Genomic DNA, 23,092 nt, shown 5'->3' with positions numbered 1-23,092 from the left:
ATAAATTGGTGCAGGGTAGAAGATAAATTTTTATTAATGAGAATAACTGTTGTGATATTTGACCCAGAAAATAAAATTTAGGTGTTTGCTATATTTCTAATTCTTCCTGAGCAAATAGTCATAAACGTTAAGTGTTCACTTCCATGTTTCTGTTTGTTAGTGCTACTCCAGATTAGCACGTTGATCTGCCCCCTTCCATCTAGAAGTCGTAGGGTTCCCTTTACATGCTTTCCAGTCAGGTAATCCCTGTTGGTTGTAGGGGATAGGGCTTGCATAAGGAGCTTCTGACTGAGGTGCGCTAATGTTGCATAATGTATATTATATTGAATACAAGGTGGACTTCACATTCAGTCCCAGTTGCCCACTCTATGCATGGAATAATCAAAATGGTGAGTATTTGAACCAACTCACAGTTTCAGCATGCTCAGGGTGTATAGATCACGGAATAATCAATGAAAAATACTCAGAAACGTTTTCTTTTTCTTAACGTCTTTCAGGATGTGAAATTCAGATACATTGTCCACTTTTGACAGTGCGATTAGGAATGCAAAGGCTATCTCTGGCTACTAAAGTGTTCCATTTCCTCCAGAGGACTCCCAGGATGCACTTAGCTTCACCAGAAGGGCTTGCTGCAAAGCAGCCAGCATGACATCATTTAGGCCTTTGTGCCCTCAGATGTTTTGGCTTGCTAAGCATTCTATAGCATTTCAGTAATGTATTGCTGCTGGCAACCTGCCTGGAAGAGAGAGACTTCCACTGGGGCTGGAAGAGCCTGTGTATCTTTTTGGTTTTTTTCCTCCACTTCTTTATTCTGCTTGCATTTAGAAAATATATGCCCGAGACTTCAATCAGATTTGTGGAAATTATTTACATAGGACTGTCTTTTCTTAAAATCACAGTAGTGAGGTGAAACCTGTGGAATTAAGGGCATACAGTATTTATTCAAATGTAAGGCTGGGTTTTTTCACAAGTATGTAGGGTTGCAAACCTCCAGCTGGCGATTTCTGAGGATTACAACTGATCTCCAGGTGACAGAAATGAGTTCATCTGGAGAAAACGAACACTTCAGAAGGTTGACTCTATGGCAGGGGTGTCAAACATACGGCTCTAATCTGGCCCTCTCTAATCTGGCCCGCAAGCCAGCCAAGGCAGCCACCACCACCCCCAGTCCAGATCTGGGATGGTGAGCCTGCTGTGGGCTCACCAGCAGAGGCAGCCACCCAACTTCCCAATCTGGGCTGGTGAGGCATGGCCCAGCCCAACCAAATGACATCTACGTCATATCCTGCCCTCGTAACAAATGAGTTCAATATCCCTGCTCTATGGCATTATATACCATTGAAGTCCTTCCCCTCCCCAAACCCTCCCCTCCTCAGGCTCCATCCCAAGAATCTCCAGGTATTTCCCAACCCGGAGCTGGCAACACTACAAGTATGCCATCAAAAGAAGAGGGGGTCATCTTACATTTGCGTACAAGTTACAGTTATGTCTAATAATAATTTTTGTGCATATAATTTAAGGGGATCATCTTACATTCCAGGTTGTCTCCTTTTAAGTTGAAAATGGAAGAAAATAAAAATCCAAATCTTCCTTTCAAAAGTGATAATTACAATGACTTTGATTTTTCTAAATAGTACCTTTTGGTGTGGTTATAGTGGGCCAGAAGCAAAGCTTCACTAATTGCCTTGGGAGACTCATTCCTGTCAAGGACAATTAATGCATCTGTACCAGTGTGTTTGGGAACTCAGCAACAGAGGTTACTGCGTCAGAACCCGTCCTGGCCTTCAGCCTTGCCACCACCGCAACCAGCGCAGCTCAGGCCCTTGCCCCAATGCCCAGCGCAACAACCGGATGCCAGGCAAGGCAGCAGGCAGGGTCCCAGAGGGAGCAGCATCAAAGACCCCAGTGGGCCCCTTGCTACCCCACTAGCCTGCCGATCAGCTGATTGTAGGGCTGGAAGCGGAGCAGGGAGGGGGAGGTGAGCAGCAGGGCAGACTGGTTGCCTGTGCCTTCCTAGCTTCTGCAGCCAACCCCTCCAAGAAAGGGAAACCCCATGATCCCACGCTGGCAGCAGCACCAGCCCAGTCACTCCAACTTCTGACTTCAACGAACAGGTTGTCAGCAAATCCCACCTCCCTGAAGCCAGCACCCCAGCAAGATCACAGGCTGCCAAGCTGGGAGATGGAGCAGCCAAATGTCCACACCTGGGAGGTAAGATCCCAGATGACAGGAGAGGTGAAGGGCCAGCAGGGCTGGGGGAAATGGCTCATTGGGAGTCCTGAAACTTCAGGGCGGGTCAGACCCATTCACCGAGGGCCATGAAAAGCCAAAAGCCTTAGAGAAAAGGGAGATACCTGGGTGAAAAGGGCAGGGGCTGGGATAGAAGGAGGGGTGGAAAGCATGGCAGGGATAAAAGATGGGGAGACGAGCCATGCTGGGGAGGAGAGTGGACTGAGCCCTGACCCAGAGAGAGAGCAGTAGGCAGACATCCAAGGCTGTCTAAGACAGGAGAAACTTGTCTCCAAGGTCTCTGTCCTTTCTGAGGTTGGCTCAGGCAGAGGAGTCAGGAGATGTCAGGACAGAGGAGGAAGGGAAGAACACTGCAGGCGATGCCCAGACCTCCACAGTGTGTGTGTGTATATATAAAAACGTGTACATATGGGAAGTAGCACTTTCTATTTTAATGTTTGAACCATCTTCACATACCAACTTCACTGCTGTTCTTGTATGTGAAGCGAGGTCTGTACCACAGCATGGAAAGACCAGAAGGCAAGAAAATCTTCTGGGGTGGAACTTGGTTATAGTTGGACAAAACAAAGAGGTGCAGCAGAGAGGGAGAAATATGGGGCTTTGGTTGAAAAAAAAAAAGAGATGCTTCCAAGAAGTGGAATGGGTATATTCGTGTGGAAGAAAAATGTGTGAGCTAAAGACTAGTGGAGGAAGCTGTAGAAGGTCACCCAAGAAAAAGGGTTTGGGCTATCGCTCGTACACTTTTGTAGTGATATCCAAGAGGGGAAATCTTTACAGTTATATATCTGTTGAAGAATAAGAGAAATCTGTAACCTTGTACCATTCATTCACTGGTGTGTTTGTAAATGAAGTCACTCCAGAATTGTTCTCACAGTTCCTCAACATCGTAAACAACAGAATGAGATTGTTGAGTCCAGTTATTCATTTTTTCTAGGAAGTTATTACTCATATCAATTTTGTATTAGAATGTTTATTGATTTTTGAGGATGCTTATGGGCTTTTAAACTATCTGCCTATCTCTTGGAGACTAATTGATAAGTCAATGAAAATGGCCCCTCCATACCCTTAGTACAGTTAAAAAAAACCTCGTATTACAACACTGGAAAGATAAACACCCACCTCTGGTAAATCAATGGCTTGAGGACTTTAGAATTGTATCAGTGTTTGAACGCATGGCATATAGACAACAAATGCGGATGGACTTATTTTAGGTATTTGGAAACTATATTGAAACTTATGTGTAGATCAGCCATCGCTGTTATATTTTTGTTTCTACTTTATGAATATATTTTTTCTTTAAAAAAAAATTTTTCTTGTCTCCCCCTCCCCATTTTTTTTTGGGGGGGGGGAAAGGGAGAAATGTAAAAAAAAGAAAAGAATGAGATTGATGGCAAATTCCCATGGAGAATTTTGATGTGGGCAACAGAGAAATCCTTTACTGATATAATGTGTATGCTTGGCCATATGAAAAGGCATTTTTATGTGCTGGTCTGGTAATATATTAAAAGTAGCATGTGACCAATCAGTGGTCTAGGCAGGCCCTCTGAAATGTTGAGATACAATGAAGTTAACTTCTTTGGTAAATGTATTCATGGAAATTCGTGGAAAAGTAGAAATACATTTTTTTGCTACAAATAATCCCTCTCTCAATTGCGAGAGGGACTGGGCAAAATAGTGCCACATCTTAGATGCTACTTGTTCATTTTCAAGAGGTGAACAAACAGCAGGGAAGAAAAGACAGCAGATCTTTAGGGGGAGATATGGTCATTATGTGGCATGGCTGACAGCCAAGACTAACAACTGATGATCTCTAAATATTTCCCAGTTTTCCCAGGCCAGTGGAGTTTGTGTGTGGGCGGGAAACTAGCTAGCTCAGGAGAACTTGATATCTTTTCCCCAAGAAACAGATTCCTTATACTTCTAAACCCTCGCAGCAGTGCTGGATAGGAGGCTGTGTTCTTTGTCACTATTGAACCAGACATCTTGGATAATTGAGCGGTGATACATTTTTCAACTAGGCTTAGGGAGAACAGGCCAAAATACTGAAGTGAGGTGTCTTTTATCATAACTTGGAAACTGGGGATAGAGACAATATGTGTATAGAACTCGGAATATTGGTCCTAAGGGCTGACTTTGTATGAAAACAACAATTTAGTAACCACTTAAAAAATCACCTTTTCTCGCTCAGAGGGAGAAGGACATCTTCAGGATGGGTGTTTTCCGTTCCTCGTGCTCCGGGAGGCAGGACTAAAAAACTCAATTTCCTGTCCCCTGAGGGAAACGCCCTTCCTTCCCTTTCAGTTTTGTTTCCTGCCTCGTCGGGAGAGCAGCTTAGAGTCGCAGCTCTGCGCAGACCTTTACAAAATAGTCCCTTTATTCCTTGATTTTCTTTTCCATCTTCTAACCTAATACCTTATCTATTGCTTCCCTATCCCCTTAACTCCATTTCTAAAAATCTAAGCTAGATTAAAGTATCTGCCTTCCCGCCATTCCAAGATGGCGGACAAACAGCCTGACCCATTCATTGTCCCGGGGGATCTGGACCCGGGCCTCCTAGAGCCCACTCAAACAACGCAGGAGCAGCCATCCTGCAGCTATGCCTACGAGGACAAGGGTAAGAAAAAAGGGGGCCCCGGGACAGGAAAGAGGAAGCGGACCGGCAACTCTAAAAACAGCAGCGCCAAACGCCTGCTCACAGCCGCTCGCGCCTCTCTCTCCTCTACCGCACCTAGAAGCGGCAACAAAGGGAAAGCCGCGGCAGCCCCCGCTCCTCAGACCGCTGCTAAAACTCGAGCCGAAAAGAGGGGTGGGGGAGAAACAGCAGCACATGCTGCTTCAGAAATTGCAAAGCGCGCCGCTGGCACGCAAATCGCTGCTAGCGATTACGGAGCCGAGCCCTCAGCTGCTACCGCCCCCTCTCTCGCTCCGATTGGTGCCGGGGAGATTTCAGCGGCGTCTGCCGCTCCTCCCTCCTTCAGCGCACGGGGACTTGCTCAGGCGGTTGGCGGCTCGCCAGTCCTTTCTACCGCCACGCTTCAGGGCGTCTCGCCCATACTTAACCCCAACGCGCTCACTGGCGTCTCGCCCCCCCTCCCCCCAGGCGTCTCGCCTCAATCTACACCTGGCGTCTCGCCTCCAAACGTCCCTGGCAGCGTTGTGCCAACGATCCCTACCTACCTCCCCCCCCCCTTATTGGATGCCAGTGGCCTTTCGTTTTTAAAGGCAGAACTCTCAGCCTTATTTAAGGACGCCCTTACCGAGGGCATAAGAGCAGCCCAGATAGTTTCACCACCTCCATCCATCATAGCTGGGCACTCTGCACCCAGACCAGATGATAGATCCAGAGCTCAAACGCTGGACCCATCTTCCAACAAAAGGCATGGGAAGGGGCGTAGCAACACTGTAGATATTCATGACAATGTCTTGCAACAGACCACCTCACCCTTTTCTTCTGAAAACGAAGGGAGTGATAAAGAGGAGGGCGAGTTCTCCTCAGACGGCGAAGAGATTACTGAACAACCCAAACAAAATAGGATCTTTAACACAGAGGAATTTCCTCTGTTACTTACTAAGACACTTGCAGCCCTGGACCTCTCTGATGAATCGGATAATCAATCAGAGCAGAATAAGAGAGGTTCCAAAGAATTCTTCCATATGCATGAGGTACCAGACAGGGCGGTTCCTGTCCCAGACTATTTCCTCACCTTACTAAAGGCGGAATGGGACAAACCGATGGCAACCAAACAGGTACCCCTAGCCACTAGAAAGTTATACAATATAGCCAACAACACAGCTGAACTGCTGAAGGTCCCTCTAGTGGAATCACCAGTTACAGCTCTACACTCCTCAGATCTGATCACAGAGGAGGGTTTAGTGATGATCAGAGACCCAGCTGATAGGAAGACGGAATTAGCATGTAAAAAGTCTCATCAGGCGTCTGCCTTAGCCATAAGCTCCTCCATAACATCGGCCCTGGTTTCCAGAGCGGCCATCATATGGACTCGCAAGCTAGCCCAACTTATTCCGGCAGAGGAGAAAAACGCACAGGAGGGCGTGTCAAGAATTCTGAGGGCTGTATCCTTCCTGGCGGATTCTACTCTAGACACGATGACCTTTGCTGCTAGAGCCATGGCTACTACTACTTCTGCTAGGAGGGCGCTCTGGCTTCGACCTTGGCAAACGGAACACCGTTCAAAATCGGTACTCATGGGGTATCCTTACCAAGGAAAGAGGCTTTTTGGAGATAAGCTTGATTCCATCCTGGTGGAAACCAGGGACAAAAAGAAGATGCTCCCCAAAAGTCTACGCAAGGACTCCAAAGGCTTCTCGTCTAACACGTCCTTTCGCCCATACAATACATTCCAGCGATTCAGGCCAGAACAAAGAAGAGGCAACTGGAACTCCAACCGTGGCTCCTTTCGTAGAACAGGCCGATTCTCCAGATATAACAGATTCTCCAATTTTCAAGGTGAAAAAGGAGACAAGACTACACGCCACAACAAACAATGACGCCAACCCACTTCCAGTGGGGGGCAGACTCACTCTCTTCTACCCCCAGTGGGAAGCCTCCCAACCAGACTTTTGGGTGCTTCGACTAATCAGTCAAGGCTATCAAATCGAGTTTTTCAGGACTCCGTCAGATCGGATGAGAGTCTCCCCGACCTCCAAGAACAGAGACAAACAGCACAGAACCTCCCAAGCCATCCTACACCTCCAAGATATCAAGGCCATCGAACCTGTTCCAACATCGGAACGCTCCTCGGGAATCTATTCAATCTTCTTTACCGTACCCAAGAGAGATGGCGGATGGCGCGCCATACTAGACCTCAAACATCTGAACAGGCACGTCCTCAAAAAGCGCTTCAGAATGGAAACCCTGAAATCCATCACAGAGGCCCTAAGACCGGGAGACTTCCTCACCTCCATAGATCTGACAGAAGCCTACCTTCACATCTTAATTCATCCTCACCACAGAAGATTTCTAAGGTTCCAGTATCAAGGTCATCACTACCAGTTCCGGGCACTCCCCTTCGGTCTGTCCTCAGCCCCACGCGTCTTCTCCAAGGTGATGGTGACAGTGGTGGCGCTGCTACGCAAAGAAGGAATACGCCTACATCCCTATCTGGACGATGTCCTCATATGCGCTTCGTCCACCGAACAAAGCTCCCTGCACACAAAAAGAGTGCTGGAATCCCTGGAAAATCATGGGTTCATGGTAAACTTCAAAAAGAGCCATCTAGAACCCACTCAAAGACTTCGTCACCTAGGGGTCTACATAGACACAACTATCAACGCTCTCATCTTGCCAGAAGACAAGATTATCAAGATACACTCCATGGCCAATCTTGCCTTGAAGTCCCGAACAGTAAGACTCATGACCCTGGCAAAATTACAGGGTCACATGATCTCCTGCATACCAGCTGTGCAATGGGCTCGCCTCAAAGCAAGGCCCCTCCAGTGGTTCCTCAGAGCCCATCAGAAGCACATCATCCAGAAAAGGGACAGATACCTAATCCTCTCAAAGGCGGCCAGGTCCAGTCTCATCTGGTGGACGCAACCGAACAACCTCTCCAAGGGTCTCCAATACATCAGACCCATCCCGCTGCAGATGTTCACAGACGCCTCCCTCTCGGGATGGGGTGCAACCCTACTGGGGCAACCGGCGCAGGGGTCCTGGAACCCCTCCGAGCAGAGATTACATATCAACGTCCTGGAAACCAGGGCCATATTCAGAGCCCTGCAACATTTCCAACAACAACTGGTAGGCAAGGATCTGATGATCAGAACCGACAACGTGAGTGCAAAAGCTTATTTGAACAAACAAGGAGGATCCAGGTCATCGGCTCTTCACCGAGAAGCCACAGCAGTATTACTATGGGCGGAAGCTCATCTCTCATCCCTGTCTGCAGAACACATCAGGGGATCCACGAACATACAGGCGGACTGGCTCAGCAGGCAACACCTAGACGAAGGCGAGTGGTCCCTCAACCCAGAAGTCTTTCTCCTCCTCGTTCACCGATTCGGCACCCCCCTAGTAGACCTCTTTGCCTCCAAGACCAATCACCAGACCCCAAGATTTTTCTCCAGATACCAACAACCGGGGGCGGAACAAATCGATGCCCTCCTCTCCCCTTGGCCAAAGGGTCTTCTGTATGCCTTTCCCCCCCTCCCCCTCATTCCAAGAGTCTTACGGAGAGTCCGTCTCCTCAAGGCATCAGTCATCATGGTGGCCCCTCATTGGCCCCGACGTCCATGGTTCCCATCTCTGATAGAACTATCCAAAAACAACCACTGGAGACTTCCGGACAGACCAGACCTCCTGATACAGGGCCCAGTTTGCCACCCGGATCCAAATTGGTTTCAATTAACCGCATGGCTATTGAACGGAACAGACTGTTAGACAAGGGTTACAATCCCGAGATTGTATCCACCATCCTCGCAGCCAGACGGCCGTCTACTCAGCGAATCTACAACACCACCTGGAAAGCCTTCGCTCGTTGGTGTAGACGGAAACACCGAAACCCCTTGAAACCACGCGCAGTCGGCATTCTAACCTTTCTCCAGGATGGTCGCACTCAAGGTCTGGCTCCATCAACTCTCCGCAGACAATTAGCAGCCATAGCCACTATAGTACCAAAAGTATCCGGATATTCGCTAAGCAAACATCCCCACATTAAGTCCTTCCTGCGAGGGGTCAGCCTAGCTTCGCCTCAGGTCAAACACAGATTCCCCTCATGGAGTCTTCATACCGTACTCACGGCCCTCACAAAACCTCCATTCGAACCACTCAGTCAGATAGGTCTAAAATGGTTACGCATGAAAACCCTATTTCTAACCGCGGTCACTTCGGCCCGTCGCGTCTCAGAGCTAGGGGCGCTGTCAGTTAGACCAAACCTTTGTATCTTCCACAAGGACAAAGTTGTCCTTAGACCGGACCCTTCTTTCATCCCAAAGTGCAACAGTCAGTTCCACAGGGATCAAGAGCTAGTCTTACCTTCCTTCTGTCCTAAGCCTAAGACCATGAAGGAAAAGGCCTGGCACTCCCTGGACCTTAGAAGGGCCCTCCATACATACATAGAACGCACAAAAGCGATCAGAAACTCCGATTTCCTATTCATTAATCTCACAGCCCCTAATAAGGGCAAACCTATGTCTAGGGCTTCCATTAGCAGAACCATCACACATTGCATCTCACAGGCCTACAGAGAAAGCAAACTTCCCATTCCTTCAGGGGTCACAGCCCACTCAGTCAGAAGTGTGGCCACCTCTACCGCATTCGATAGAGGAGCCCCAATGGAAGAAATATGCAAGGCCGCCACCTGGTCTTCCATTTCCACATTTGTACGCCACTATAAGTTAAACCTGTATGCTTCTGCGGACGCCGCCTTTGGCAGGCGCATCTTGCAAAGTGTACTCCAGGACGTCTAAACCCTACCCGGGCAGGGACAGCTCTTGTATGTCCCATCCTGAAGATGTCCTTCTCCCTCTGAGCGAGAACGAGCCTTGGCTACTCACCGTGAAGGCTTCTTCTGCTCAGAGGGACGAAGGACATCTTGCCCTCCCAGACGTCCTCTCAATTCGATTGGTAGGTCACAGTCAGTCTTCTAATCCTCTACGATACAGGATCTCTCCTCAACCACCTGGTCTCGCATTCCTTCAACTCATGTTCCGATTCTGTGATAGTTGCATGTTTATTAACCTTTATTCTTATTAATGTGGATATTCTTTATGTTTATATTTACCTGTCCAACTTGAAATGTATTTACTCGGAAAGTCTTTAAACTGAAAGGGAAGGAAGGGCGTTTCCCTCAGGGGACAGGAAATTGAGTTTTTTAGTCCTGCCTCCCGGAGCACGAGGAACGGAAAACACCCATCCTGAAGATGTCCTTCGTCCCTCTGAGCAGAAGAAGCCTTCACGGTGAGTAGCCAAGGCTCGTTCTCAGCAGCACTGTTCTCAGCATGGAGACTTTTTAATTTGGTGGACCAGTGTTGGTCACTTTTATGTGGGCTTCGTTCCTCATATCTGTGGGACCGCCATGAGATGGTGAAACCTTTCTATATGGTTTCCCTAGATGCTGGTGAAGAAAGCACAAGTACTCATTTTCTGAGACCAGATATAGGAAAAAGTATATGCCAGGAATCAGACAGTTGTGTACACCTGTGATTATTTACCCAGAAATATTCTTTGAGCAGTACAGGTACACGTTTCAGAACTATTGGCTTGTGTACATTTTTAGCTTCTATATTATGTTTCCTTGGGGCCAGTTCAACTAGCCTTGTGGATTTAGTGGTATAGAGGAAGCACCCTTGTTTTCACATATTCATGGTTACCACAGCTGTTTCTTTGAAGTGATTTACTATTGGTGGAATGTTTTTTGGCTGGTATACTTGGTATATGAAACATAACAGATTGCATTCCTGACACTCCACTCACCTGAGCAGAGTAGTAGGATCCAACTTGATGCATTTGAAATATAACTTCATTTACTACTTGGACCTTAGAGCTATCATAATGGTGCCATTTAATGTGATCTGAGGTTTCTAAATTTTCCTTCTTCTCTGCAGGTTTATATTATCAAAGTCATTTGGTCCAATGGCTCTACAGAGGTCATTTACCGCCGGTACAGCAAGTTCTTTGACCTGCAGGTAGGATGTTGCTATGTTCCTATTGGAATTTGTGATTTCTGCTGGGAGTGCTATAGTTTATTATTTTGCCTAAATGTTGAGTATGTATTGCCTGAATTTTGTCAGGCATCGGTGCTTTGCTTGTGAACAAGCGCCACATGTGTTACAGCTTCAGGTCACTAAGCTAGAAGCTTTAATTATCAGAGCTGCACAATGACCTAACATGCTTGTTTTCCTGGGCCCTACATGCTTACAGGAGCTGCCTCAATGCTGCATTGTCCCATACTTCCCTTTCTAAGATACAATGGAGTTATAATGTATAATATAGGAAGCGTAATTTCTGCTTCCAGTCACATTGGAGCTGGATGTTATAGAGCAGGGGTGTTGAACTCATTTGTCATGAGGGCCGGATATGACATAAATGTCACTTGGCCAGGCTGGGCCATGCCTCGCCAGCTCGGAGCAGGGGTGGGTGGGTTTCTGCCTTGGCTGGTGAGCCCGCAGCTAGCTCACCAGCCCATATCAGGACTGGAGGGTGGCTGGCAAGCATGCTGTAGGCTCCCCAGCCCAGATCGAGAGTGAGGGGTAGCTGCCTTGGCTGACGAGCCTGCAGCAGGCTCGCCAGTCCAGATCAGGACTGGGGTGGTGGCGGCTGCCTCAGCTGGCTCGCAGGTTGGATAAAAGCTCTCAAGGGGCCGGATCCGGCCTGCGGGCCATATGTTTGACACCCCTGTTATAGAGGGTAGTGTGGAATGTTTTTTGGACACATGAGGGATACTGGGCACTAAGGTTAAGCCAAAGATTCCTTTTAAAAATGCTTTTATGTTCTAAACAAAGATTTGCTACAAATGTTAACAGCAACATTTTACTGAAGCTGGATTGTACTTTTATCCCTCTTGTGGCCTCTTCATGTCTTGCAAATTTATGATTTTAATAGGTGTCCTTATTGCAGATTTTAGTCTGTGTTCTTAATGGTTGAGTTCAATACTGTGAACAGTTTTAGGAGCCGGTTTAGGATAGAGATGCAAAAATTAAATTGGAAGAGTTACGGAAACAAGTGAAACTTTACCATATTTGCTTGTCAGTTTTTTTTGCTTACCATGTGAATTTGGCTTCGAAATCATGAGCATTTCGTTATGGAGGAGGACAGTTTGGTTTCCCTGCAGTATCATACGAATCCAGTACTCACCTGAATTGCTCTATTGCTTGAGTACATGTAGTTAGTGATAAGAACTCCTACTACTACTGCAAAGGCACAACTGATGTCTTTGTGCCAAAAGTGGAATTGCCACAGAGAAGATGTGGGGAGGGCTTCATAATACGTTGTGCACTTACAGAAAGCTATAAAAAGATGCATTATGATGTTCCAGAAATTTGTTTTGTCTTTTCTGTAGTACTCACGTGATACCTGTTTGTAATTCTGAGGGGTTTTTTAATATGATTATCTGAAAAATCGTGATTTTGGAGAGGACAGGATGGGTGCCCTTTATGATTAACAAAACCACAGCAGCTGGTCTGATTTGGAGTGAAAGAGGGGAATGCTTGAAAACTGTTCAAAGTAGAGCCTTGTGGGGAAAGGATGCCAGGATGAAGTAGAGATTGGCAATGACAGTTTCTTCTTTGCTGCTTTAGCTGTCTAGTTCTGTACATAAGGGAGAGTGAATTTTCCAGAGGAAAGTAAGCCACTTTTGGAAGTAAGCCACTATTGGAAGAGGCTTCTGACTGAGATCCCCTGATACCTCCCTTCTGACTAAGATCCCCTGATACCTTTCTTGAAAACTGACAGCCCCTGGTGGTTTCTAATGAGGTTAGCTTCTGTTTTCTGACCCTGGCTGACATAGACCTTATTCAGTGTCATTAGCTTGCAAAGGGAAAACCAGCTGTGTTGGTTGCTCTGTCCTTCTGCAGGGGAATGACAGTTTAGGCTTCTGAGTTGCTGAGAAGACGGACCATTTTAAGAGACTGCTGCTGCTGTCTAGCCTGGATTTGCAAAGCCTGCTATGTCTAGATCTCAAAGATAACTTGTAGCCAACCCCTTTGCAACTAGGAGCCAACCCCTTTGCAAATAGTTTCCCAGCAGCTGGTTTCTGTGACGTAACTTTGAGGGAAGAATGCACCCTTTGTGGAACAATACTTCCCGGAGTTGCATTTATGGATGGGGAAATTTAGCAAGCATGCATGCAAAGTATAGGTATCAGCACTGACTGAACCAAACAGGACAGTTAGGAAGAGTTTCAGTCGAGTTTTGATTATCTAATATTTGCTTGTAAATTGACGGTTCTATATTTGAGAGCGATTAAGGCGACTTGGTAACTAGCAGCATACTTGCTACACAGACCAAACAGCATTTTAGGATTTTTTCCCCTTCTCTGCTGAGTGAAGCAAAATACATCCTGAATCTTGATATTCACACCATAGAGCTATGATTCATTCTAACTTTGCTCACAGAGAGATTTGGACCAGGAACAGCAACAATCTGAAAAATGATCTTTTTTGTCCTGATTTATTCCAAGATTGTAGCGTGCCTTATCCAATTAATGAACTGGCCCTACTTCTTGTGTGTGTGTGTGTGTGTGTGTTAAAGCTTAGACCTTAAAATTATTTTAATAATTTGTACCAGTGAAGAAGGCCGTGTGGGTGAAACGCATTTGGTTTAAATGGAATTTTTTATTATTTGTATTGCATTAAAGCTTTGTTAATTAACGTATTGTAACCCATTAGAATTCATCTTGTTATTAGGCTTTTTTTCAACCTCTTGGTTATATGGTTTTTCTGGGTTGAAGTTTTTTCTTCCTCTTTTTTTTTGGTTTTTATGAGTTACCTAGACCACAAAGAAAAGAAGAATATAAGTTGTTAAATATAGAATAATTATATTAATGGCCCGAAAAGTTTAAGCACAGCTGATGATAGTATACATAGAGTTTTGAATAGTCTCAAGCATACATAAATGGTGGTGGAAAGTGCTATCAAGTTGCAGCCAATTTTTGATGACCCCATAGTGTTTTCAAAGCAAGACACTTTCAGAGGTGGTTTGCCATTGCCTGCCTCTACGTAGCGATTCTGGACTTTCTTGGTGGTCTCCCATCCAAAAACTAATTAGAGCCGACCCTGCTTAGCTTCCGAAATCTAATGAGATTGTGCTAGCCTGGGCCATCCACATCAGGGCATAAATGGTATGGATAAATATAAAGAGTGAAAGAGGACATAGAGTGTTGTAGAAGAAATAATATTGTCTTCAGATAATTTTACCTTTTCCTTCTTTCTTTGTCTAATTTACCTTACACAGTTATAAAAATGGTGGGTAATAGCTCAATTCATTTCATCACAGAAGGACAGAGCTCATTGTGTTCAGTTCCGGACTTCTTATTTCCCTTCTTTTAAAAAGATTATATTTTAAATAAAAACTAGTACATATTATCTGGAGTGGGCTAAAGATATTGCATACAGAGCTGGTCAGTTCTCAGTTCCTTATATATGTTTGCATTATTACTGGGACTCCATTAGGGAGGCCAGATCGGTGCCGTACTTTAGAGCACACTGCTCCGCAGCAAAAGCTTAATCCATCACAGTGCAATCCAAAGGAGAGTTACTCCAGTTTAAGCCCATTCATTTCAGTGGGCTTAGACTGGAGTAACTCTCTTTAGAATTGCACTGTCAAGTCAGAGTGCTTTGTAGAACATTGGTGGAAAGGTTGTAGGATTTGAGGCAGTCCAAAAGTCATTTGAAAGGCAGCGTTAATCAATCCCAGTTTCTTATTGTGATTTCTTTAAAATGTTTATTCTGAATTTGTACGTGTTTATTATACAGGTAAACTGGGTGTGGATTAATATAAACTGGCCCACCAGTTTGTATAAATTGATGTAATAATGACTTGTTCTCTCCCTGCCATCATGCCTTGCCAGTGAGTGAAGGACAGATGGGAAACCAAACCCGAGGAATGTTCAGATGTCAGTGTTAGGTTGCCGGCCTTGTAGCCTGATTCTAGGAGACACTGTACTAGATTTGAACAATATTGTCTCTGCACTGGTGTCAACTGATGTTGGAAACTTGCTGTAGGAGCAGCTGTTGGCATAGTGCCTTCATGATCCTTGTCTACACCACACTGCATGCTGCTTTAGCTTCCATCCTTTTCCATTTGCTCCATTATGTGCTGCCTTATACCATAAGCTGCATTGTTTTAGCATGCCAAAAATATGGATTAATGTGTCATCGTAAATTTTGGGCTTGCCACTCTCTTTCCTAAATTTATTTTCTTATGGAAGACCGGTTTTCATAGAACAAACCTTTCCCCTGTTATCTCATATCCTACTGTGCCAGGCAATACGTTTGTAGGTGTCACTACTTTGGAAGCAAAGTGTTTTTGCCATCAAAATTTGAGGGGTTGTGGCGGCAGCCTGAAATGTGCCAGTGGTTTTTTGGCTGGTGATTCCCATTTGGCAGATACCCTGGAAACTTTAACTGGCATGAGAATCGGTAATCGAACACCAAATGGCTGCTTAGTGTTATGAGACCAAAGTGTTCCTATTGTCATGCACTTGCAAGTTAAACGAATGCATGGTTTTGGAAAAGAAAACCAGAAGGGAAAAGGCTTTAGAGTATAACATTTCTCTGTATTCATTTTCAGCTGAAAATGGATTAGAAATCCAATGGCTCCTATTCAGAACTGTGTGTCACAGGCACTTTTGACAGGTCATCTGCCACATCTGCTGAACCAGTACTGCACATTTTCATTTCCAAAGCTTTCAGTGCACACAAAGCTGCCTTATACTGAACCAGACCGTGGGTCCATCAAAGTCAGTATTGTCTACTCAGACTGGCAGCGGCTCTCCAGGGTCTCAGGCAGAGATCTTTCACATCACCTACATGCCTAGTCCCTTTAAGTGGAGATGCCGGGGATTGAACCTGGGACCTTCTGCATGCCAAGCAGAGGCTCTACCACTGAGCCACGGCCCCATTTGGATAAATATTGGAATAGGTGTCATTGAGCTCCCTTCCTGCTGTACCTGCTGTTTGTAGAAAGTGGGGTTGGCAGGCCATGGCATGCAGAGTGGGGACCACAGCTCAGTGGAAAAGCCCCTCTTCATGGAGGCTCAGAGAGGGGGGGAAAGGGAACAAATCCTAACTTGGCAAGTATTGACCATAGTATAGCTGGGCAATTTGTAATTTAGAGTGCCATCTTTTAAGCTAATTCAGTAATTTATAATTTTATATTGTATGTTTTAACTCATACATTATATTGTATGTATTTTGTTGGAAGCCACCCTGAGCACAACCTGGTTGGGAAAGGGTGGGATATAAATAAAATTTAAAAATTAAAATATGTGTGTGTGTTAAGTGCCGTCAAGTCGCTTCCGACTCATGGCGACCCTATGAATGAAAGTCCTCCAAAATGTCCTATCTTTGACAGCCCTGCTCAGATTAAAAATTAAAATAAGAAATGTTTAATTGAAAACAAGGAATTTGGATTTCTCCTGTTTCTGTTTGGTAGAAATTTAAGTCCTTTTAAAATTTCTGTCTGTTTGCAAAATTTAATCTGTAATCTTGGCCCCTGACGAACAGATTTGTATTCTAATGCAAGATCATTGCCTTGCTTGCCAGCAATACTAGTTTGGGAGCTGTTTTTTATTTAAAAAAACATTGCTTTGTAGTAGAGAGATTAGCTTGTCAGTTGTGGTACTGCTGGCAACAGTTTTGCTTTTGTGATTGATCTTAATCCAAGTTTAAGAGGATTGCATAACACCTCAAAGGCAGCAGTGAACTGGATCAGCCCTAGTAATGGCAGTCTGGAAGCCAGTAGGGTAAAGGTGACAGTTTGGTAAAGCAGTTAAATTTCTGCATTGCAAGGAAAAAAATCCCTCTGTCCCAAACATGCTTTCTTTAGTTACTTTGGAGCAGCAGTACCTTGAAAGTCTTTCTCCAGAATTCTCCCTCCATAAAACTGTATTACAATAAAGTTAAAAGGCTGCTTGCTTTTAAGCCATTATTAGCTTTTCTGCATTGGCAGCTAGCAGAGAGCACATTATCCCAAGTGCTCTAGTGCCAAAGAAGGCCAGCCAGGTTTGGAATTGGCTTTGACAGGCATACTAAATACCTGCTGCTTTTTATATACTTCTGGGAATGGCATCCCCTTGGATTTTTACTCTTTTGGAAATTATTTGAGAAATTCCACTATTAACAACTGTGCCAAACTGATACGTCATCAGACAATGTGCTCATAAGAGAAACCCATTAAAGTAAATGTCTTTAGGTTGTGAAAGTGTTTGGTGAAGGGTCATTGGTCTATCAGGAGCATGGGGCATGGCCATGAACATGACAAAATGGAATTTCCGGGCTATAAGCAGTGGAAGATAGAGGGGACTCCCCTACAGGCTGTCCAGGAGATTTGGCCTGGTGGGGCCTCTGGGATTCATGGCTTTGCAACAAAGTGTGGAGGTACTCCAGTGCCTATGCAAAGTATGTCACTTTAATGGATGTTCTCGGCAAAGGATTCAAATGGGGATTTGTAGCCTTTGTGGTCTCCCTTGGGGTGGAGTACGCGCTTTTCCCTCCAAAGAAAAATGGGGGGCATCACTGAAGATTGGAACATCCATCTTTTTTCCCTCTCGTAAATTATGAAGGGTGTCTTCTGACATAGCACTATGTGCATTAAAACACCTACGAGACATTTTTAAAAAGTAAATGGCTTTACGGTGCTGATTTTATTCCAAGATCATAAATGATCTATCTTGTCACCATTAACTAAACAGAACATTACTAGATCCAGTTCTCAGCCCATTGCTGGACAAGGATTCTTCGCAGCGGCACAATGTTTAGGCATTCACATTGGCGTAACCTTGCATGGGAACTTATGCCCGTTTAGAACATACTACTGTTCTTCAGTTTGCTGACATTTGGAGAGCAGAATGAGAGCAATTCAGTGTCTGATCTTTGGGAACAAGAAATCTAAACCCCAGGGGGTCCACAGTTCCCAAGCCATTTGGGCCGGCTGATACAAAATGGATGTGAACATGCAGCCAACTGCAGCAATAGAGGATGGGCTCTAAGAGCCCTTGACCTTTGTTAAAAGCAGCAGTGACAAAGTGTTAAGATTTAGAGGAACTGTACCATTTCCATATGTAGTTTGAGAGGAAGGGACTGTATATCTGGATGTTCCCACACCTGAAATGTTCCCTGTATTTGGCATTCTAGAACAAACGAAGGTGTTCTGTAGGCAGAGAGTCTTTTGTGCAACGGACTGTGTGTTGCAGCATGACAGTCACCAAACACTGGGAGGGCCTGCATTTGTATTTCTGAAAGTGTAGTTTTAGCTCTTGGCCGCTCATTTTAAAGGGAGCATTCCACCATCTTTTTATCCAGGCATTACGCCCCTTCCAGCATTCATAAACGCATCCGAGAGAAGGTGGTATCTATATATGTTTTTTTCCCCCGTTCCTGTGAGTAATGTGATGGAAGCTCAGCGTCACTGTGTGGGTGTACTCTGGAAAGAAGGCCGTATTGAAACACATGTGCTAGAAGATAGGATAATTTTAAAGCAGGCTTTTAACTCTGAGGGCTGAACTAATGTTTCCTTTCTTCCCCTCCATTCCCCTAAAAATTGGCATATGGCACGACTAAATATATTTGTTAACAAACTTTTTAAACACTGCATCGCTTCAGAGCTACACTGCTGTTATAAATGTGTATCTGCCCAGCCTCAAGTTGCAGGATAAGCTTCAGGTCTGAACTAATGTTTCACCACCCCACAATCACTTAATTAAAATAGCTGCAGCCGAGAAAATCCAGCCGAATCGCTATTGGCTGAGGCCACAAGAAATTGCCTCTTGCTTCTCCCTCAGACTATGCCAAGATGATACCGTTGTGTAAATAGAGACCTGGTTATTCATTGCTGGGAAGGGTGGGGTGGAGGTAAATCTTAGTTTGGTCATTACCAAAGAATCTGGCTTTATGGTCTAGTTAAGAACCTGTTGCTTACCTTAAGCTATTGTGCTCCACAAAGCCTTTTTCCTCCTAAGGTGTCAGGACAGTATGAGGCTGAGAGTTGGCCAGCTTGCAAAATAGCATGACTTTTAAAATTATTTAGATGTTTCAGGTTTTCACAGCTCACTCAAAGGACAAAACGTTTACTGGTGAATCAGAGATACTTCTCTTCTCCCTTGCATGCAATGTGATGCATGGTACAAGGAGGTAGTGGTGGCATGACATACACATATATAAGTTCAACTTAATTACAATTTTGTGTTAATAATTTTACAACACTCCTTGAGACAGTGCTCCGCTGAGGGGCTGCAAAACCAGGAATGGGAAAATTGGTCTTCTAGAGCAGTGGTTCTCAACCTTTTTTCCGACCGTGGCCCCCTTCCGACCTGGTTTCCTTCCTGTGGCCCCCCTATCCTACCGGTAGAAAGGTAGCTATTTAAATGTTTTGTTTGTGAATAGCCAAGGAACAAAGAAGCATAAACAGCCAGACAAAATGCACACATGCAGTTCTTATCGGGAAACTGAAATTTACAAAAAATACCCCACAAAAAGGGAATACAACATGCTAATAAACAACAATGTTCACGTACAAGGGAGAACAAAGCCTCTACCACTGTTTTCTGTTTTCTTCACTTCTCTGTTTTCTTTGTTCTTTTCTGTTTTCTTTTCTCGGTCACGTCTCTGTTTTTTTCACTTCTCCCTTCCTTCTGTGGCCCCCTAGTCTCGTGCCGTGGCCCCCCATTTACACAATTTTCACCTGTGGCCCCCTTGGAATATCCTGGGGGCCCCCAGGAGGCCATATGGCCCCAGGTTGAGAACCACTGTTCTAGAGTACCTGAGTCCTGACCTGCATAACCCCAGGCTAGCCTGATCTCATCAGATCTCAGAAGCTAAGCAGGGTCGGCCCTGGTTAGTATTTGGATGGGAGACCACTAAGGAACACTAAGGAGGCAGGCAATGGCAAACCACCTCCGAATGTCTCTTGCCTTGAAAACCCTATGGGGTCGTCATAAGTCAGCTGTAACTTGTCAGCACACAAACACAAAAAGAGTACCTGAAATCTGTAGAAAGTCCTTGTGCCTGTGGAAACACTAGTCAGGATCAACCCATCACCATTAGTTTACAAAGAACTTCTAATTTCCCTACACTTAATTTTTCAAATTTACTTTAGACATACCCTGCCCCTCCTCTGGGTTATAGGGCTCATGGTGGCTCACAACATACAATAAACAATCTATCTGTTGATCAAACATACAAAATCTTAAAATACAATCCATAAGATAGTATCCTAGCTCAGACATCAGAATAAAACATGATAATTTGGCACCCGACAACCAGTATCTCAGCTGCTCTCAAAAACAGGCAGCAGTGCTGATAGGTGGTAAAAAAACTGGCCTTGGCCGTCTTGTTCTGCCATGCGTCCTCAACAGAACGCCTGGCGGAACAACTCTGTCTTACAGGCTCTATGAAATCTAGAAAGATTCTGCAGGGCCCAGATGTCATCTGGCAGAGAGTTCCACCGGGCAGGGGCCACTATCAAAAAAGCTCTTGCCCTTGTTGAACCACTTCTTGGCCAGGGACCACCAACAGACCGCATGAAGAAGAGTGAAGCGTTCTTGGGGGGGTATATAGGGAGAGGCGGTCCCATAGGTGTAGTGGTTAAGAGCGGTGGTTTGTAGCGGTGGACTCTGATCTGGAGAACCGGGTTTGATTCCCCACTCCTCCACATGAGTGGTAGAGGCTAATCAGGTGAACTGGATTTGTTTCCCCACTCCTCCACATGAAGCCAGCTGGGTGACCTTGGGCTAGTCTCAGTTCTCTTAGAGCTCTCTCAGCCCCACCTACCTCTCAGGGTGTCTGTTGTGGGGAGGGGAAGGGAAGCTGATTGTAAGCCGGTTTGATTCTTCCTTAAGTGGTAGAAAAAGTCGGCATATAAAAGCCAACTCTTCTTCTTCTCCTTCTTCTTCCTCTTCTTCTTCCTCTTCTTCTCCTTCTTCTCCTCCTCCTCCTCCTCCATCACCACCACCACCACCACCACCACCACAGTTTTGGGCTTTAAAGGTAGTGCTTTTTTTAGGTTTACTGTTTCAAAACCATCGTGACATTATTTGAGAGATGAGACTCTGTGTTGCCTAGAAGCCTATACATTGTGCATGTGTGGAGTACTGCAACTGCACGTTGTCCAAACGTTGAGCCCATGGTGGAAGAAGAAATGAACCCAGATCTCTCCTGTATAAATCTGGCTCCACAAAACCAATCTGTCTTATACTGTATAGTTGTATTTGCATGTGGCAAGAGCCTCACATTTGGTTATGGGTTATTTGCAGGTCCATTTATTGCCAATTGCATGGATTTGTATGTGGATATTGGCAGTTTACTGAACCCTAAGACCTTTGCGATATGGAAATAACCAGTCATCTCCTGCACTTTTTCTCAGTTGGCCCGTGAATAAAGATGGCTTAAAAAAATTACATGGTAACATTTTTTTCCTTATAGGAAATTGAGAAAAAAGCACACTTGAAGTCATTGGGCAAAATTACACTAGAACTCACTGGGTCTAGAATAGTGTAACTCTACTTCGGGTTGCCCTGTTAATCTATCTGCCTTTCGTGTTGATTGCTTGTCACTGCAAAGTTAGTCTATAGTTGACTGAAGTGCAAGGAGAAGGAACAACACTTTTCCTTCCATTCCCAGATAGCTGCCACTCCTGCCCCTCGGGTTGCCAACCTCCAGGTGGTATCTGGAGATATCCTGCTATTACAACTGATCTCCAGGCAACAGAGATCAGTTTACCAGGAGAAAATGGCCACTTTAGAAGGTGGACTCTATGGCATTATACCCCATTGAAGTCCCTCATCTCCCCAAACCCTGCCCTCCTCAGACTCCACCCCCCCCAAAAAATCTCCAGGTAATTTCCAACCTGGAGTTGGCAACCCTACCTGTCCCTTGTGCAGCAGGTAGGTTTGCCAACTGCCTGGTGGGGGTGGGCAAAAGCCTGCCAATCCACCGGGCTGCCTGCCGACTCTCACCTGGTCGGTGGGCAGAAGAGGGGGAGGCCCGCATTCGGCGAGCATGTGACCCACGCAGTGCTGATGCTCTAGCAATCATACAGTTCTGGAGGCAATTGCTAGAGTGTCCGTGTTCCCTCTGGGTAAATCCAGAAGTGACGTCAGCGGCTTGCAGCGCGCCCCCAATGCGGCTGGCAGCCACGTCCTCGCCATGTTCCCACCAGTGGCAAGGAGTGACCTGGCATCCCTAGCAGCAGGGGAATTCAGTTGGACTTGGGTTGTGGGGGGATGCGCTTATAGATTTAAGAGAAAGTGGGTAAAACAGCATCTGAATGAAATATAGGAGTTAATGACTGTTGATAGAATGCTGTAAAATAGAATAAACAGCTGAGGAACATCGAGGTGGGGAAAGTCATCAGTTCTGTATGCATCTGCAGCCCTGAGATAGAGTAGAAAACTGGAGGCATAACTTCACATATTCTCTGAAAAACAAGTAGTTATGGGCCAAGTTTTTCCCAGACCATAAAACCACTCTTGTACACCATTTGCATAGCAAGAAAAGATTTAGCATCCCATGTGACATCAGGGAGCACATAATTTAAAATTGAAACCAGCATCCAATTTTCTGTCTTTCCACAGGGGTGGGGTGGCATCTGCATATAAGTCTGGCAGATTTCCTTTTGCACCTTCCTCATGGGTTGGGTACATGGCCCTGTGAGATCCAGTGCATGCTGTAGCCAACTCAGATGCCTCCTTTGGAGCCTGTTCTGCCTTATGACAAGGCTTTCTCAATCTGTCACGTCTTCCTTTTTGCTTCGGGCTGTCAGATGATGGCCTTGGACTGGAGAACCTTTAGGAAAGATGGGGACAGGGTATATATGTGTGTGTGTGTGTGTACACACACACGCACTGCTTCTGATTCATGCATTCCAGTGAGCTGGTAATATGGGGGGGGAGCAAGGGGGGAGCTAAATAAACATAGAAAAGAAAATATGATTAGTTTCCATCAAACTGGCTCCAGCAAGCTGCCCTTCCCATCTCTGCAGCTGCGGTGACGCTCTAATCTTCTGTCAGCCGAAGCCAAATTCTGTGTAGCTTAGAGCAGCATGCTAGCGTTGTTAACTCATTATATATGCTGGATGCACTTTTATTTATTTAATGATCAGGGGAGAGTGGGATTCTGCCTGCTGTCCCTGCTCATACATGCGTACTCATTTGGGCCCATATAATGA

The 23,092-nt window shown here is 45.4% G+C and overlaps 1 protein-coding gene across 1 annotated transcript in view; it reads left to right on the top strand.

The window, feature by feature from the left end:
- Positions 1 to 23,092, top strand: part of SH3PXD2B (SH3 and PX domains 2B) — a 155,360-nt gene that overhangs the window by 28,767 nt on the left and 103,501 nt on the right. The window contains exon 2 of the mRNA XM_056851186.1: positions 10,816 to 10,896. Within this exon, the coding sequence (XP_056707164.1) occupies positions 10,816 to 10,896 (81 nt within the window). The remainder of the gene's footprint in view (positions 1 to 10,815; positions 10,897 to 23,092) is intronic.

The sequence above is a fragment of the Euleptes europaea genome, chromosome 1, assembly GCF_029931775.1.
Source record: "Euleptes europaea isolate rEulEur1 chromosome 1, rEulEur1.hap1, whole genome shotgun sequence".
Taxonomy (NCBI): domain Eukaryota; kingdom Metazoa; phylum Chordata; class Lepidosauria; order Squamata; family Sphaerodactylidae; genus Euleptes; species Euleptes europaea.
This window is presented reverse-complemented; position numbering and strand designations above follow the sequence as displayed.